Source organism: Mustela putorius, unplaced genomic scaffold (assembly GCF_011764305.1).
Source record: "Mustela putorius furo isolate JIRA1106 unplaced genomic scaffold, ASM1176430v1.1 tig00000198_pilon_pilon_pilon, whole genome shotgun sequence".
NCBI classification, from domain to species: domain Eukaryota; kingdom Metazoa; phylum Chordata; class Mammalia; order Carnivora; family Mustelidae; genus Mustela; species Mustela putorius.
The window spans coordinates 4,959,808-4,978,769 of NW_025421311.1; the positions used below are offsets into that span (position 1 = coordinate 4,959,808).

Consider the following 18,962-nt stretch of genomic DNA (forward strand, 5'->3'; position numbering starts at 1 on the left):
ACGGCAGAGTCCGGGAGCAGAGGGAGAGCGCGCCACAAACCACTGACCAAGATTCTCTGCTTGACCACACTGCGGTCGGACTCCCCTGAGCCCAGCTCGGCCCCACCCTTGGGCATGTCCGCCAAAAGCCCCACTTCAGCAAGAATCCTGCTGAGTCAGTTTAACCAGAATCCCCCCGGTGCCCAGCAAATGCCTCACTGCCCAGCGATCCCCCAGCTGACACGTGATGAGCAAGAATCCTTTGGTCCTTGGCCAGAACCTACCCCTCCCAAACCCACCCCTGCTGATGCTTCCACTGGGATTTTTCCATGCACTGCCCTGCCCCACGCCCACTCCCAGCTCCTCAGCTGTCTATCCCGACCTTGCCTGTTGTAGCTGGGATCCAGCCCAGTTCTCCACTGCCGTCCCTTTTCTCCCACCCCGATAGCCCCTGAGTAAATCGGGTCTGGCTCCTGTAACTGCCAGCAGTCTTCCACAGTACTGTACTATGAAGTACAACTAGCAGAAGTTAATGACGGGTTGTATAAGAATATTTTATCAGTGCTGGTGTTTCTGAATTCGAGTTGCACAGCAGTTTTGTATCAGGGGTCGGCAAACTTTTTCTGTAACAGGGCCAAACAGTAAATATCTAAGGCAAAAAGGGCCACATTCAGTTCCTGTCGAATATTCTTTGCTGTTTGTTTTTTACAACTCTTTAAAAATGTAAAACCCAAAATAACAATCATAATTAATAATCACAAAAAAATTTTTAAAATACAAATAAAAATGTAAAAACCATTCTTGACTCGTGAGCTGCACAAAGCAGACTAGGGCTGAATATGGCCAATGAGCCATGGTTTGCCAGCCCCATACAACGAATATCCTTGCTCTCAGGAAATAAGCAGTGAAGGACGTAAGAGGAAAGGAGCAGGATGTCTGCCGTTTACCCTCAAATGATTCATCACTGATAATAACGGTAACGTACGAGAGCAATAAAACACACGGTCAAATGTTCACAAATGGCAACAACTGGTAAATCTAGATGAAAGGTGAAGGGAGTTCATTATCTATGCTTGCAACTTTCCATTAAACCTAAATTTCATCAAAATAAAAGGTTATTATTTAAAATAAAATGGGCACAGAGGTCCATGAGGGTTGAAACCTGGACACCTCGATGTGCAGTCACGGGGCACAATTCTGGTACTCAAGCAGGAAAGAATGAGAATGCTCACAAAGCAAGAGGCATTCTGTCCCCAAGGTCATTTCAATACGTACCCATGTGTCCAGAGGTATCTAGATTCCCCGGTCATCACCAGCAAACTGCGACGAGGCAACATGACTGGCACTGTGACACCATCTGGGTGCTTAAAATCCATGACAATCTTGAAGAAAAGACAAAAGCATAAAGATGAATCCAAAACATCACTATTCCAAGGACAAGAATAATTGATTGATTCTGGCTCTCTTTCTCAGTTCATAGAGATTAAAACGTGATAATGTTTATAGAAGAGCATAGCACAGCGGTCCTCAAACTTCAGAGCACATAAAAATCAACTGAATGGGGCACCTGAGTGGCTCAGTTGGTTAAGCATCCGACTCTTGATTTTGGCTTAGGTCATAATCTCAGGGTCCTGGGATCGAGCCCTGCAATGGGCTCTGTGCTCAGCACAGAGTCTGTTTGAGATTTCCTCTCTCTCTGCCCCTCATCCTGTGTGCTCTCTCTCTAAAATAATAAGTAAAATAAATCCCTAAAAAAAAACAAGCCAACTGGATGGCTAGAAAACATACTTCTTCCATAGGTTCAAACTCGGCAGGTCTCGGGTGAGGCTCAGGAGTCTGCCTCCTTAACAGTCGCCCCAGAAAATTATGATGCAGGTGGTCTGAGGACCATACGTAAAATGCAAAACACCAAGGCAGTGGTCAAATGCTAGGACTCAGAGCTAAAATACTCACATCCTGACCCTTGCATTTGCTAGCCACATGACCCAGGACAAGCCACTTAATCACTTCGTGGCTCAAGGTCTTCAGCCCTTAGAGGCTGGTTACATGAATTAAATATACCACGGTTATAAATCACAGTATCTGGCACAAAATAAATATGAAAAACAGCAGCTATAGTTATTCATAGGATATTAAAAATTAATTAATAATCCCTCCAAACAACCATGAGATGCCTATTCACATATTACCCATTTTGCCTTTAAAGCCACTCAACATTTTGGATATTAAAGGCTAATTTATAAAAGATAATAAAAAATACAATGTTTTCAGCAACTCTTCCTAAGTTGTGCTCAAGTATTATTATGGATAGCAACCTATAAAAGATACAACACCCAGAAAACTGTTTTTGTCCTCTGGAACCCAAACCCCATAAACGTAGCAGTAGCTGACAAACATGAATTCAAAAGTCATGCCACAGGGCTAGAAAATATATTTTTTTATTTTTTTAAATTTTATTTATTTATTTGACAGAGAGAGAGAGATCACAAGCAGGCAGAGAGAGAGGAGGAAGCAGACTCCCCGCTGAGCAGAGAGCCCGATGTGGGGCTCAATCCCAGGACCCTGGGATCATGACCTGAGCCGAAGACAGAGGCTTAACCCACTGAGCCACCCAGGTGCCCTAGAAAATATTTTTAAATGAACAAATCACTCCACTTGAAAATAAATACCCATTATCAGTGGGAGGAACAGAATTTAGCATCTTTGTTAAAGGCTAACGGTTGGCGTGGTACCTGGCACAGGGCGTGTTAGCTACTGTTACTATCAGCAATATTATTTGTCCAAATTCGGTAACAGATGTGAGAATTCTTCATAAACTACAAAGAATTATACAGAACTAAGCGGCTTCCTTCCCTTGGAAGCATGGAAAATAAGGTAAGATGATAGAATTTCATTTTCTAACAATTACCCATTCCTAAATGATCACATATAATTTCAAATAGCCACACTCTAAAAACATTCTACTGATAAACACTGCAGGTGAATTCTGAAGTTGTGGGGGTGACGTGCATGGACACCCACAACTTCCCAAAATGTCTAAGTAAAATATACCAATAAGAGGATAGACAGACAGATAGATATTTGATAAAGCAAATATATTAAAATGTTAACTATAGAATCTAGGTGGTGGGTATACAGGTATTTGCTGTAGAATTCTTTCAACTTTTCAGTATGGAAAAGTTCATACTGAAAAGCTGAAGGGGAGAAAAGGCACTGTGACCCATTTTTAAAACCAATACATAGAGGTTTCAATCTTCTGAAGAAACTACACGTAGGAAAGAATAATGAGCACATTTATTAATTGTGTTATTAGAGGAAATAATTTGTGGGTTAAGACAATGGAAGCCGTTGGTGGGAAAATAAGAGACTAGATTCTAGTTTATTCTTTAGATAAATATTTATTTTTCATTGAGCTATCAAAGGCCACAATGTAAAGTGAGAGACATGTCTTTGCCCACCCAGAGGTTTCTGGCTAATTAGCACTCGTATGTGTGACAAATATACAGTACCTATTTACTTGTGAAATTCAAACGCATTTCCTCCCAGCAACATAGAGTAATGATTTTTAAATAGGGAAATCTCAGTTTAAGCAAACGATTAGAACTAACAAGTATGAATGTGACACTAATTAATTTGGAAATACCTGTCCTGAATACAGAAGCCAAGTTTCAAGGAAGAATAATACGCTCCCAACTAAGCCAACTATTACAGGACTTAGGTGAGAAAATACACACAATACTTATTATTACTCCTGATGGTCATTATTAGTTTGCTATAGAGGCTCCCAGAACTCATCACAACAGCTGCCTCACTATTGACCAGTTTTTTATAAAGTGACATGACAAAGGAGACAGACGAACAAACAGATGGAACAGGTGCACAGGGCAGGGACGTGAGAAGGGGTGCAGGCATCCCTGACCTCTCTAGGTATACCCCTCTCTTAGGACTGCCACGTGTTCATTCATCAACTTGAAGTTCTCTGAACCCCATACTATTGGGATTTTTATGGAGGCCTCATCACATAGACATGATCAATTATTAAGTCCATCTCCAGCCTCGCTCCTATCTGGAGAATAGGGGACAGGACTGAAAATTCAAAGCTTCTAACCATGGCTTGGTCTTCCGGTGAACAGGCCTCTTCAAGGCACCCATTAAGAGTCATCTCATTAGAACAAAATATGCTGCCATCCGCCAGGATATTCCAAGGGATTTAGGAACTCTGTGTCAGGACCCAGGTGAATGACCAAACATTAGAACAAAAAATGCTCCTACTATTCCTATTGCTTAGGAAATTTACAAGTGTTTCAGGAGTTCTGACCAGGAACTGGGGACAGAAACCAATATATATGTTTTCTATTACCTCTAATGTATCTAATGTGAAAGCACAGGGGGTTTTGTCTGTTTTTTTTTTTTTTTATCTAAGAAAGTAATTTTTACTTATAAAATTAAAAGTATATTTTCTATAAAAATTAAATTTTCTTGAAACACTCAATCATAAAATATTGTTACTATCATCGTATTTAAAATATCTTTAACAGGGGCACCTGGGGGCTCAGAGGGTTAAGCCTCTGCCTTCAGCTCGGGTCATGATCTCAGGGTCCTGGGATCAAACCCAGCATTGGGCTCTCTGCTCAGCAGGGAACCTGCTTCCCCCTCTCTCTCTGCCTGCCTGTCTGCCTACTTGTGATCTCTCGCTCTGTCAAATAAATAAAATGATTATTCTTTAAAAATATATATATGTATATATATATATCTTTAAGTAAGTAATGTTTCAGACCAAAAAAAAGAGAGAGAGAGAGAGAGAAAGAAAGAAAAAAGAAGGCTTTTTTAAAAACTCACAAAGGATTCACAATCAATAATGTTCCCTGAAACTCCTGAATCATTCTGCCATGTGACAGCTTTGCTCCACAGGACCTTTTTTCCAATTATTCTTTTTGGTTTTACCTATTTTCCAGGATGGCAGAGTCAATAAAGATCAAGGTTCCAGCAAGCTTGTGGGGCAAGGATGAGGATAATGTTCAGTTCAAAGCAAGCAAACAAAAAGTTTTAGAGTTTCTGATCTTATAAAACATTTAAGCATCCCAAGTACAATTGAATGAAAACCCCAGAGACAGCCATCACTCTCTCACTCAAGTGAAGAGAAGATTCACAACAGAAAAGTAGATGAAATAAACAGATCTTCATGTCAGCTAAACTGGAAAATAAAGGGTACGCTGCTAGTGGGAACACTTCGGATAAGAACACAAACTTAATGTAGATCCTTACTGGTTAAAAAGGGGCTTGGGCGGTTAGACTTCTGAAACCCTAAGGGCATACATACAAGAGACAACGCGATGGGAAGGACCTGTGATTCACAGAAAGTGACGAATGTCCAAATGGTGGAGATCACTCTGTTTGACCAGAAAAGTATCCCACAGCCAAGTAGGGAGCAGAAGAGAGAGAAGTCCATGTGCTTCCCACAGCCTGCCAAATATAAAATCTTCTGCAGTTGCACTGATGTTGGTTGGTTGTTACTGAACACAAATGGGACCCAAATAAGAATTTGCTTTTTACTGTAAACAGCAAACAGGTGATGCTACCTCATGAGCATGTCCGCTGTGTTCAGACAAGAGGAAAGGAGAGAAGGAGACACACAATTGCAAGTGGCCAAGACTAAAGCTACAAACGACTGACGAGCAACTGTGGGTATGTCAACACTGTCTGTTTACATCCTCTCCTTGGATCACAAATACAGAATCCCAGCAGAGCTTGAGATCATTAGTCCACCGCTGGGGAGACAAAAAACTGAAAACATTTTTAGTAAAACAAATACAATTTTCTGTCTCTCTACAAAAATGACACTCCTAGAAGTCTACTCTGGCCAGCTGAAAAGTAGCAGGAAGAGAAGCCTGCTGACAAGCCATATTATTCCAGGGCAGAGGACCTAATAGAAATTTTGTCTGGAACACGTTGGAGACCAGCAGCTGCTGTCAATGACCTTTCAATCTCCTCCCGTATAAGCCTCCTCCCGTATAAGCCTGCTCCTCCCGTATAACCCTTAAGCAAGTTAAAATCAAAGACTGAAATCAATCTGTTTCCCTTCATTGATTACTACTAGCAAGATAGGTTTCCAAACAACAAAAACAGGAGCCTTGAAATTTGCTAAATTTCTTGAAAACTGCAACTGCAAGATTACCCAGTCCTGTGAAACTCAAAGGAAAGAAACAATGCCAAGAACAAGACCCAGGGCATCCCATTTGAAATCACTGGAAGAAACCAAACTCCACTCCCTCATTCTGGAGTCAGGAGCAACATTATAAAGGACAGGCCTCCGTATTCTTATCAGGAAGAGGACACTCTCGCATATTTGAACATAAAGATGGTGCTTTATGGCAGAGCAAAGTGGGCCCTCACCTGGGACACGCAGGAGCGAAATCCCACCGCAGCCCCAATGCACTGGCTTCTCACTGCCTCGCAGAACGGATGCGGGAAGCATAGCATCACCTAATGTTTCTGGTGTGGAAACCCCCGGCTGCTCAAGTACCGTGTATACACTTAGCATATGTAGCCAGGAACCTCTCTGCAATACTGTGCATGGGAAACAAGCAAAACGAGGCAAAAATTTTAAAAGAAAACACCACAAACAAATCTACTTTACAGCATATGTCAGCAAATTCCACCTTTCCATACAACTCTGCCTTACAGAACAGGGTCTCAGCTGCCGCATGAGTCGATGCTGCCACCTCACATCTCCACCCCGCAGTACACGTGATTTTGAACTGTTTTATCCGGCTGAGCTCAAGTAGAATGTAAAACAAGAGTTAGTATTTTTTAGTTTAATGGTCGGAACACATTTGCAAAAGGCACAAACAAGAGCAAAGGAAACCTTGCATAACAGAAAAATAAGCCTGAAAAAGGAAAGATGCTAAACTGGGGGCACTTTAGCCACCACTGAATATCCTATATTACAAATGCTTAGCTTATAAATGCTTACAATATCGGGGCACCTGGATGGCTTATTTGGTTAAGCATCTGACTTCAGTGATCTAAGGGTCTTGGGATTAAGCCCCACATAAGGCTTGATCAGTGGGGCCTCTGCTTCTCCCTCTGCCCCTCTCCCTGCTCCTTCTGTCTCTGTCTCAAATAAATAAATCTTCAAAAAAAAAAAGCCTATAATATAATTATGTTTATGCTTTGCACTGAGACCACTTGCTTTCCGCTTTCATTTATCACACTGTGGCTGTATTCCTCTGTAGGAACTGTGAAGTGCAAAACCACATCACCTAAAACTGGACTCCAAACACAAGTCTATCACAAACTACTTCAGTAAAAATAAGTTTTATTTTATATATGACAAAACTCCAAAGGTAATGAAACATTTTAGCTTTAAAAAACATTTTTTGAGATTTTACCCTTATTTACTTGTTAGAATCTGTCTAGTAGCTTATACTCAACAAATATTTTTGAATGAATAAATTCATCAAAAACAATTTATATGAAAGGAACAGGGCAATATGCCTCACATTTTTGGACAAAAGGCTTCCTAAATTCCATTTATTTATTTTCTGAGCTTTCCTCCTTAAACAAAATAAATTAACAGATTCATATACACAGGTAACCAAAATGAGACAGCTAAAGTAAAAAGAACAATAATAGTCACGACGACATCTCTAGCCCTAGATCACTCCTCATAAAGAAAAACTTATTTAGGATAGTACTTTTCCATAGGTACCATAATGAGATATCACCTCACCACTCTTAGAATGGCTACGAAAGAAAGAAGGAAAGAAAGAAAGAGAGGGAGGGAGAGAGGGAGGGAGAGAATGGCCAGCAGCAGACCTGGACTACAGGAATGTCAAGGATGCTGCATTATATAAAAGGAAAACGATCCCAGACGGAAGGTGTGACATAAAAGAATGAAGAGCAACAGAAACAGTAAGTATGTCTAAGTGATCACTGTAACTGCCAAAGAAGTATCTAAAAAAAATGTAAGAGAATTCATAGACACAACAATAAAAGGATATAAATTATCAGGGAGTAACGGAGTTAAAGACTTCTGAAGTTCTTATACTATTCAGCAAAAAAAGATACCAAGTAAGTTTAGACTTTGAATGCATCTCAGGTAATTATGTTGAGTGAAAGAAGCCATACAGCAAAGAGTACATCTTCCCATACAAGAGATTCTGGAAAATAGTCATGATGTAAGGTGCTGAGGAACAGGAGGAGTTAAGGAAACTTCAGGGGATGATGGACACATTCAACATCTTGAAAGCCATGAAGCTTTCATGAGCATTTGTTTTATTTTTTTGTTAAGATTTTTATTCATTTATTTATTTGAGAGAGAGCAGAGCATGAGAGAGGGAACACAAGGAGGGGGAGCAGGAGAGGAAGAAGCAAGATTCCCGCCATGCAGAGAGCCCGATGTGCGGCTTGATCCCAGGACTGTGGGATGGTTACCTGAGCCAAAGGCAGACGCTTAAAAACTGAGCCACCCAGGCGCCCCATGAGCGTCTATTTTAATACGCGCAGCTTAGGGGCGCCTGGTGGCTGGGTGGGTTAAAGACTCTGCCTTTGGCTCAGGTCATGATCCCAGGGTCCTGGGATCAAGCCCCACATTGGGCTCTCTGCTCAGCAGGGAGCCTGCTTCCCTTCCTCTCTCTCTGCCTGCATCTCTGCCTACTTGTGATCTCTCTCTCTGTCAAATAAATAAATAAAATCTTTTTTTAAAAAAACCATGCAGTTTAGTGCATGACAATTATGCCACAAGGAACTGTCTTTCAAAGAAAATATTGGCAGATGTAGTTAAAACAGCAGCTGAAAGCAAAATTCACTATCATAAAAATGTTATGTCAAGACTATTTCCCAGGTTCTTGGGGAGCCTGGGTGGCTCAAGTTAAGCAGCTGTTTTCAGCATCCTGGGATGGAGCCCCATATGGGGCTCCCTGCTCAGCGGGAAGTCTGCTTCTCCCTCTGCCTCTGCCCTTCCCCCCCAGCTCATGCTCTCTCACTCTCACTCATAAATAAAATCCTAAAAAAAAAAAAAAAAAAACTTATTTCCCAGGTTCTAAATTGATCCACTGGCGGACAATTAAACAGAGCAGGAAACTCAGGAAGAGCAAAAGTTCATTTTGTTTTGTAGGGGAGAAGAGCGGTGGGTGGTAAACGGCTGAAAACAAAGATGAGTTCAGACTTAGAATAAAGAAAATGTCTTTTAGAGAGTTGGATGTTCAGGTCCAAAGTCAGAGGTGGGGAATGGGGAATCAAAGCTGGAAATATTTTTGTATCCTGCAGGTCACAGAAATAAAAGCTCTTTTAAGAGACACCTATTTAACCAACCGAGATGCTGCATTCCTTCTGGAAGGTATGCTCAGCCCCCAAATCACAGGCAACTCTCCAACACCTTCACGCATTTCCACTCTCACCACCCGAGCTACATACTTAACAAGTCAAGCACTCAGTGCATCCACATTTATTTTGCAGTTACTTAATGATATATTATGGAAACCAATGAAATTGACAAAGGAAAAGACAGAATTTTCTTCTCTATACATAAGGTTGGATGCTCCTAAAAGACTCAGTACAAGTAAACAAAATGAATTGCTGTAACAGATGTGATAATTCACTAATAAAATCTTGGAAATAAAATCACTCAGATGTCACAGGTATCTTAAGTTTTTGCTTCACTTTAAAGAAAGGAAAGCTGGAAAGACAAGGCAGACTGTGGACCATCCCAGAAAGAAGGGCCCTACATCAAAATACTGGTGAGTGAATTTACAGGTAGGCTAAAACACAGTGTTTGTAATATGTATGTATCTTTTATTATTATTATGCCCAAATTCAAGTGACCTCTTAGTTAACAGCCAATCACCAGTTTCTACTGCATCTCCTAAACAGGCCTCTATTGTAGCTTTCTGCCCTCAACCGACAAATTTCATTCTAGTTCTACATACCCGCAGTGATACAATGCTGCTGTCTTGCTACAAAGTAAATGTACAAATTCTACCTGAAAAGATAAAAGAATTGGTACTTGGAAGGCTCCAAATACAACAAAACATTCTAGTTCATGATGTCACGCTGTGAAACATTTTTTTAGCAGATTACTGGCCCTGGAACAGGCGAATCTCTCGTCGTTCTCCTCACTGTAAGGGCAGCATGGATCCTGCAGCATATGAAGGACAGGAGGGCACTGGGAGAATCGTCAGCAGACTCTCCATTGCCCCATTTACACAAAAGGGGATTTGGGCTTCCAAGATATCTTGAAAGATAAGAAAATTACACAAAAATTGGAATCTTCAGAACATGAGTTAGTAGGGGAAGTGCTTAAGTGAAAACAGAATTCACGGTATAAAAACAAACACGACCAAGTACGGTAAAGCATCTCCTTCTGGATCACAAACCAGATCCACTTGTCCACGTTAGTTCTTAATGTTAGGGACACACTGGATCAAAGGGAAACAAAGACGTGGCCGATGCACCTCCGCCAACATACACAGCCACACCACAGCTGCGGCTACGGAGCGTCCCTGCGCACGCACTCCCACACCCACACCAACGACACGGGCCCAAGTATAAACCCACTTGGATGGCAGATCGTCATCCTTTCAATGCTGAGAGCATTACAGAGATGATGGAAAATATCACAAACAAGTTTTAAGGGAGAAGGGAGAAAGGAGCTACACAGCAGACACAATTTATTTGACAGAACTTTACAGAATGTAAATATTCCAAGAACTCGCAGAAGAATAAAGTCTGGGTCCTGGAAGCAAGATAAAAATAAGAAGAAACTGCGTGGCTTCTGAGGCTATAAATGTTGCTTCTACATACACATTCTGAGGCTGAATTTGAGGCTAAAAATGAGGTCAGGATGCTGAGGGTCCAGACTATGTTAGTTGTTTCAAGCCCCATCAAGAAAGTATCTTTGTTTTCTTCCCCCAATTTGTGCTGAGGATCAGAAAACAAGGGAACATTTGTCTGTTAAAGCAACACACTCCTGAAAGAGAAGTACCCTATGAGTCATCCCTGACATACAGGACACGATGAGAATCACTCCAGTATCAGAACATCTCTGGGGCAAAATATACAGAGTTTGGAAAAAAAACACAGAATCTACAAAACTACTCAGCTGGCAACAGAGAAACTGGGTCGCTCAAAACATTTCACAGAAAATTTTTACTCAGTACCATATATTTCAGAAGATCAAGCTGGACTTAGTAACTATTTGCTAAAAGCATGAGCCTGGAGAGGGAACAAGTAAAGTAATGAATTCGGAGCCCTCTAGCAGGCATTCAACAGACAAAGCCTTCATTAACCAGACACCCAGTTGTTCACCCCACTCAGTTCCAAAAATCATCATAATAAAAAATATTTACTGACAAACCAACTTCTTATAAAATTACTACTTCTTCAAATATCTCTGTGTTTAAACCCACAGCTATCTGTGCCCATTGTGGTGACCCTTTGGTCAGTCTTTCCGTGAATTTTGATGTAATGTGTATTAACTTTGTAGGGTGACAGAAGGTAACCAGACTTGTTATGGTGATCATTTTATAGTGTATATACATTTCAAATCACTGTTATACCTGAAATCAATATAATATCGTGTGTCAATCACACTCAATAAAACAAATTAGGAGTTCTCACAAATTTTCGAGGAAAAGGAAGCAAGTAAAGAGTTTTAAGAGTTAAGTATAGCGGCACCTGGGTGGCTCAGTGGGTTAAAGCCTCTGCCTTCAGCTCAGGTCATGATCTCAGGGTCCTGGGATCAAGCCCCGCATCAGGCTCTCTGCTCCACAGGGAGCCTGCTTCCTCCTCTCTGTCTGCCTGCCTCTCTGCCTACTTGTGATATCTGTCTGTCAAATAAATAAATAAAATCTTAATAAAAAAAAAGTTAAGTATAATCTCAAGGATTTTAGCTAACAAGAAACAAAACACTAAAAACAATGGTGCCACTGACAAATTATTACAATGGGATGGAAGCTGGAGTAGATCCCATAGTAAATTTCTTCCAATAATTAAGGCTGTCAAAGAAATAAAGAAAAAGGGACAGAAGTCTGGGAGACAGATTCTAGGTCTCGGGCACAGAGCCAGAAGAAAGTGCAAACAACTACAGTGTCAAAAGCAAACAGAACAGGTGCAAAGTGGGTAAATGCAAGAAGAGAAGGTGAAAGACACCTTTTTGGGGACCACCAGAAATCTTTTTTTTGAGGCCTTGGGAACGTGATCGTCCCTCTGTTACAAGAAGTGAAACCTTCCAGGAAGGGACCAAAGAAGCACCTTACCTTAGTAAGTCTGCACATATGAACCGCTCTGAGTTAGAAAACAGTTTACAGAGTTAACTCACAATCCTTCCGCCAGACAGGAGCTAATGTTAATCCCATTTTACATACAAAATAAAGGGCTCTAAATACAGTCAACTTTTTAAATATCATGATACGCTTACACATGTCTAGTAAATACTTTTTCCCCCAAAGATTGGCTACCCATCAAAAACTATCTCTTAACAAGAAAATCTATTGGTCTTGTCATAAAGCGTAACATGCATGCTTTCCTGCTACTACAAAGGCGGCTTTAGCCAAGAATCCCATAATCCAAATTGGCGGCTAAAAATTATGTGCCTTCAGAGACACCAAGTGGAGGTGACAATTGCAGCATATTATCAGTGCAGGGCACGTTTTCCCTTCTTTTCCCTTCTTTATGACTTCCAGTGGTGGAAGAACATTTAGTTTCACTTCTCATATTTCCGTAGGTGGGGCAGAAATTTCCACCAGAGTAAAAGCAAAGGAACAACATACCTGGCTTTTCTCTACTCCTTCACTCTTTTTTCTTTTTGGAGAGAGAGAGAGCACAAGTGCATGCGTGTGACCAGGGGGAGGGGCAGAGGGAGAAAATCTCCAGCAGAATTGCTGCCAACTGTCCCAACTCAGGGCTCGATCTCACAACCATGACTGATACCATGACCTGAGCTGAAATCAAGGGTTGGTCCCGGAACCTAGTGAGCCACCCAGGTGCCCCCGCCAACCCTTCACTTTTAATTGCCCAGGAGAGAGGGCCTGGCTCAGGGCAGTAGCTAGACTGGGGCCACGCTCGCTCGGCTGAGCTCTTCGCTTGCTCTCTTTTTCAGATCTACACGGTCTGCAGAACCTAATATGTGCTCCTTCATGTCCTGTTAGAGAGGAAGCTCTTGCCTCCACAAGCAAGGTCTCCAGCTGTCTGGCTGCACCGGTGACAAGCACAGCAAGTCACTTTAATTCAGACGTGAAGTATTAATACGTCCACGTGGCTACAGATCTAAAGCCATTCTCTGCCGTGTTTTCTCAGTAGTAAAGCCCACACTCTGATCTCCAGCTGTGTCTCCTTTCTCAGCTGGTTAGACAATTGAGAGGAAAAGACAAAGACGTTCTTTACTTACGGATCCCCTAAAGCCACAAGCCAGGATAACAGGTAAAATAAAAACAAGCCAGACAGAGAAGAGCTCTTTGTTTTTCCTACGTGTCCTCCTTATTTATAAAGCATTTAATAAAAATCCACACATGTGGGTGACAAGACACATCAAAGAGTACTAACTCTCACGTCACAGCACTGCCATCATCACATGAGTTCAGCATCATTTAAAAAGCCAAAGCACCAAAAACCTAGTGATAGGGACCTCACAAAGGCAAAACAAAACAACCTAGGAAACAGTATTCACCTCTAGGAACAAGATCAGATTTTGAAGCAACCTCTGGTTAGATTAGAGGACCTGATATTTTAAAGGCTCTTCTGGACTTAAAATACTGATTTCTAACTAAAATTATACCTGCAGTCTGCACCCATCCCTTTAAATCATGCTTTTTCTATCTTCTTGAGCAGCTCAAGGAAAGTGCAGCTATACAAACAAGTCGATGAATAAACATGAACCTCATATTCTTCGTCTGTAAAAATCAGCATATTATCGTGGACTTCTCAGAGTTTCTGAAGGGAATGAATCAGGTAATCTATGTGGAAAAGTATCAAAATTCTGGACACACATTTTAGTTCTGTGTTCCTTTTCCTGTGGCGCGCAGCCACCATCTGTTGCCACTAGGTGGCACTGCGGCACGTCAGGAGGGGAGTCTGGCTAGTCTTCACCAGCTACAAAGTGAAATGTGTAAAAATATGTGAAAAAAACAGGGGTTTTCCTACCATCTGATCAGCTGATGCATAAAACTTCAGACACCTGAAAGAAGAGGCTATGATCACTTTATATTCTATAAGATATAAAGGTGCTATTAGCACCTTTACTTAGGTTTAAATCCTACCTCATTTTACTTAAGTGTAGGAAATCCCGTGAAACAGCATCGTATAAGGTAAGAGTTGTTGACGGCTAATGAAAATGTTTGAACATTTACCTCTGACCCCAAACTGAGAGAAACAATCTCATCCTCAAAAGCAGAATGTGTGTCAATATGAGCAGGAATTCCTGGGACAGAAAATAAAATAATAGGTCATTTCATTTGTCCTTTCAGTAGATTGAAGACACACATAGCCTCACACTATACCGGGGAGAACACGGCTGCTCTCAGGAAGGTACCATCATTTAGTGAAAAGCAAACGCTGAGGGTGAATGTGACTCCATGACATCAGACCAAACCTGAATGGAAAATCTCTCCACTTCACGGCCAAGAGCCACTGGCTCCGCTCTGACACCCGATGCGAGTCGCTGCTTACCTGGGGCATTCGCCCAATCCCAGCCCAAGAGTACGTGCGGCAGATCAATGCCAAAGTGCTGTTTACCCGTGAACATGGGATCCCCAAGCACAAGCAGAACACAAGCAAGAGCCGGGTGTGAAGACTAGACACACGCATCATTTCGACATCAACTGCTCAACTACCTTCACTGAACATCTCCCAAGAAGAAGGACTTTGCTGCGTGGCAGGAGTATATAAAGCAGGAAGACAGAGCCCTGTCCTCAGGGAGCATACACACCAATAGAAAGACTGACAGGTACCTATGTAATTACAATACATTGTGATAAAAGCAGGAAAATACCCCAAACCCCATGATGTCTGCCATTGCTAAAATCCTGAAGAGCATTTCACTACTACAAATACCCCACAGAGATGCTGCTAAAAAGTGCAAAAAAACTCAGGAGACTAAAGACTTTTACTAACATATCATCCTAGAATTATCGTCACATTCTCAGAGAAGGAAGGAAGAGCAAGAGCAAGACCATCCAGCCAAGCAGCCTTCTTCTGGGTATCCGTAAGCTAAGTGGCTCTCCCACCACACAGGCCTCCTGTGTCTTTGCAACAGTCTCCTCCCCCTCTCTGAATGAAATGCTGAGACAAACAAACAAAAAAAAAGACCACAGACAGGGAAGGGGCCAGTCTGCTTATCTACACTTTGAGACACAAATTCCCCAAGGGATTAATGTGTAAATCTGCAGGGGATTAAATAGCCAACACAGGTAACAGACACAAGCAAATTAATGCAAAGAGTTAGTTTATGCTAAAAAATCATACCTTTGATTTTAGAGAGTTAAGGAATCTACTCAGTCATGAAATATATGATTGCAAGGTGAAAATAAGAAAATACTCACCATGTCCAGGCTCATACTGGTTAACAGTCAGTTGATCGGGTTTGTGCTTAATGAAGCCTTCCTTCAACCACTTCTCCAGAATGCTATCCCAAATGTCAGGAAGACCTGATGTCAGTAATCATAAAGACAAAACATTAAAATATTTACTTTGCATGTTTTACTCAAGAATTAGAAAAGCCGGGGCGCCTAGGTGGCTCAGTGGTTTAAAGCCTCTGCCTATGGCTCAGGTCATGATCCCAGGGTTCTGGGATGGAGCCCCACATCGGGCTCGCTGCTCAGCAGGGAGCCTGCTTTCTCCACCCCCACCTCCTGCCTCTGCCTACTTGTGATCTCAGTCTGTAAAATAAATAAATAAAATAATTTTTAAAAAAAGGAATTAGAAAAGCCACTGTGAGAAAAATCACAGCTTTTATTTAGCAGTCAAGATCTAAATATAACAATAAACTGCTAAGACAAAACAAAATAAAAATGAAACCTTCAGAATCTTTTAAAGTTATTTTATTTTTAGTGAAACAAAATATCCAAAAGAAAAATTTTGCTCACAATTTCGACATTTTGTAAGACAGCAATAAAATTATAAAATTTACTATTATAAACTGGAAATTAGCCTGATGACTCTTTCTTGTTATTTTAAATCATTCCACTTTTTAAAATTAAATTTAAATTTAACTGATTTATTCTGAATCATCTCCACACCCAATGTGAGGCTTGAACTCATGACCCCAAGATCAAGAGTTGCTCCTTCTTCCAACTGAGCCAGCCATGCACCCCTAAATTATTTCCTTCTAAAAAACACAGTTTTCGGGGTGCCTGGCTGGCTCAGTCTGAGAAACATGTGACTCTTGATCTCAGGCTATGAGTTTAAGTCCCACTGAGCCCCATGTTAGGTGTAGACATTACTCAAAAAACTAAATATTTAAAAAACAAAAACAAAATAGTTTTCAAAGTAAAAGTAACTTACTTTCACTGAAGTCAGAAATGTTATTTTATGAGGGAAAATAAGCTTTCAGTAAGATTAAAGTCATACAAATAAACGTAAGTCCCACACAATCCTACCAAAGGTTTAATTTACAGATCATACAATAAAATCTTATTAATCAGTCAACCCAGTAGCAAAAACTGGCAAAGGATATGAAGGGGAATTCACAGAAAGGTAAATAAAAATGGCCAACCTCACTAGTAATCAGGAAATTATAAAGTTAAAAGTTTTATTGTATCACATGTTGGTAGAGGCGGCGGGAAGGAGGTCCACGCTGGGTAAGAACCATGGCGATACAGCTGAGCTGGGGGCGGTTTCCCAGTATCTGTTAACATTTTTAAATGAACACAGCTTTGACATAACAATTCTACTACTTAGCAGTCTCCCTTGAGAAATTCTTGCTTCCTGCCTAAGAGATAGATATACACAAAGACACACACAGCAGCCCTTATAAAGCTAAAAACTAGAAACAACCTAAGTGTCTACCAACAGCGAACTAACTGAGTAAACCACTGTCGAACACTGAACACGAAGAATATTCACGGCAGATCTCCAAAACATTTAATAAAGGAGAAGAACAAGTTGGAGGCATCCACGTGAGATGTGAACATGTAACACACACACTCTAACACTACATGTTAACAACTACACACTTCTACAGTCTCTCTGCATGGACGTAAACTCCTTTGTTACAGCAAGTGTCCTCACCTGTTAACAGTACTGCTTCTGAGAGGTGTGGGAGTGAGGACAGTGTTCAAGAGGAACTTTAGCCTTAGCTACATGTATCCAGTTTTCACAAAAACTCACTATGAATGTAATGTAAATGTTTTAACTTTAATCAGCTATTTCAACAGTGTACCTAGAAATGGCAAACGAAACACACTATGACATACTTCCAGTACATTAAATCTTTCTTTCCTGAGCCAGCATTTGTGGTTTATTAGCAATTACTTACCCCCTGGTAATGGCTTGTCTTTATCTACGTTGTTGTTCTCATAGTGGAATTCATAACCAAAATGCTTTACCCTCCTGTGCTTCAAGGATTTTTGAACTAAATGAAGAAAAGAAAGGAAACTATTTGAGAGAAAAATATTTGCATTCCTTTGTCTATTTCAAAGTCAAAATTGTGAGTCAGGACTCCTTTAGGAATGGTAATTTTTGATAACTACTGGATTATCTTTAAAAAATTAACCACTCTGGGCACCTGGGTGGCTCAGTGGGTTAAGCCTCTGCTTCGGCTTAGGTCATGATCTCAGGGTCCTGGGATCCAGTCCCACATCGGGCTCTCTGCTCTGCTTCCTCCTCTCTCTCTCTCTCTGCCTGCCTCTCTGCCTACTTGTGATCTCTCTGTCAAATAAATAAATAAAATCTTTCAAAAAATAAAAATAAATAAATGAAAATTAAAAATTAACCATTAAAAAAAAATTTAACCCTTCTACCTCATCTCTGCAGTTCTTTTCCATCTAAAATGATTACAAAGCCTTGGAGTTTCATCCCATCAACCCGGAAGAGTCAACTATGGACGCTGCCACTCACAAGACCGTTTATGATCTGGGAAGAGTCAGAGGAACTCTCATTTGCAAATAAATCCAGGAGGCTCTCACTGCATTGTGGCAGCAAGGTGCTGAGCTGCTGATCCCACACTGGAAATGTGCCTTGTGGGGGTGGAGGGGAGAGGATCAAAGAAGATAATGTATGTGAAAGGGCTTACCAATGTTGGCTCTACAAATGTTAGCTAATGAATATTAATTAGTTTGGAGGTTAAAATTGATAACTATATAAATGTCATTTATTATTAATGCCCTTAAGAAATGTTGGCATGACTTACCTAATATTAGATCTAGGCTACTTCAAGTAATTTTGAGGAAATATTAGAAATTTTAATAAAGCAAAGGAGGAGGAAAGGAGAAGCGCTGACATGGCATTTCACAGACATTTAAATATCGTATTTTAGAAGTTTTACTTACCATTTTGATCGTCTATATCCTCTGCCCAGTTAACGCTTTCCAAAAGCATTTTCTCATCCTCAGAAGAAATAATTTCTTCTACTACCATGAGGCCAGGAGGTAAGGCCTGAAGCCCCAACTCTTTCCATTGTGCTTGGGAAACCAAAACAAAACAGTCACAGACAGATCTTAAAGTTCCTAAATACAAATAATTCTGTCCAGAGGCCATTTACCAGTTCATAAAGTTCCCAATCCTCATATTCAGAAATAAGAACTAAAAGCACATGACATAGGAAAATACAAAAATGAAAACCAAGATAAAAATTATGGTACAGTGCATCCACCACAGTTAGCCAACAGCAAATAAAAAACAGTGTTTACTTAATTATTATTGGAACACAACTGAGTTACTTTTTAAATCTTACTAAGAAACAAGGTTTGCCATAATATCTACAGTTTGCCACTCTATTAAAAAGCCAGACTGGGGGCGCCTGGGTGGCTCAGTAGGTTAAGCCGCTGCCT

At 40.8% G+C, this 18,962-nt stretch overlaps 1 protein-coding gene across 2 annotated transcripts in view; it reads right to left on the reverse strand.

Annotated features, from left to right (window-relative positions):
* Positions 1 to 18,962, reverse strand: part of ALKBH8 (alkB homolog 8, tRNA methyltransferase) — a 49,901-nt gene that overhangs the window by 18,934 nt on the left and 12,005 nt on the right. For both annotated transcript variants that reach the window (XM_004764418.3, XM_004764417.3), the window contains exons 4-8: positions 18,462 to 18,593; positions 17,450 to 17,545; positions 15,516 to 15,620; positions 14,325 to 14,395; positions 1,255 to 1,361 (exon numbers count right to left, since the gene is read on the reverse strand). In XM_004764418.3, coding sequence (XP_004764475.1) covers positions 1,255 to 1,361; positions 14,325 to 14,395; positions 15,516 to 15,620; positions 17,450 to 17,545; positions 18,462 to 18,593 — 511 coding nt within the window. The remainder of the gene's footprint in view (positions 1 to 1,254; positions 1,362 to 14,324; positions 14,396 to 15,515; positions 15,621 to 17,449; positions 17,546 to 18,461; positions 18,594 to 18,962) is intronic.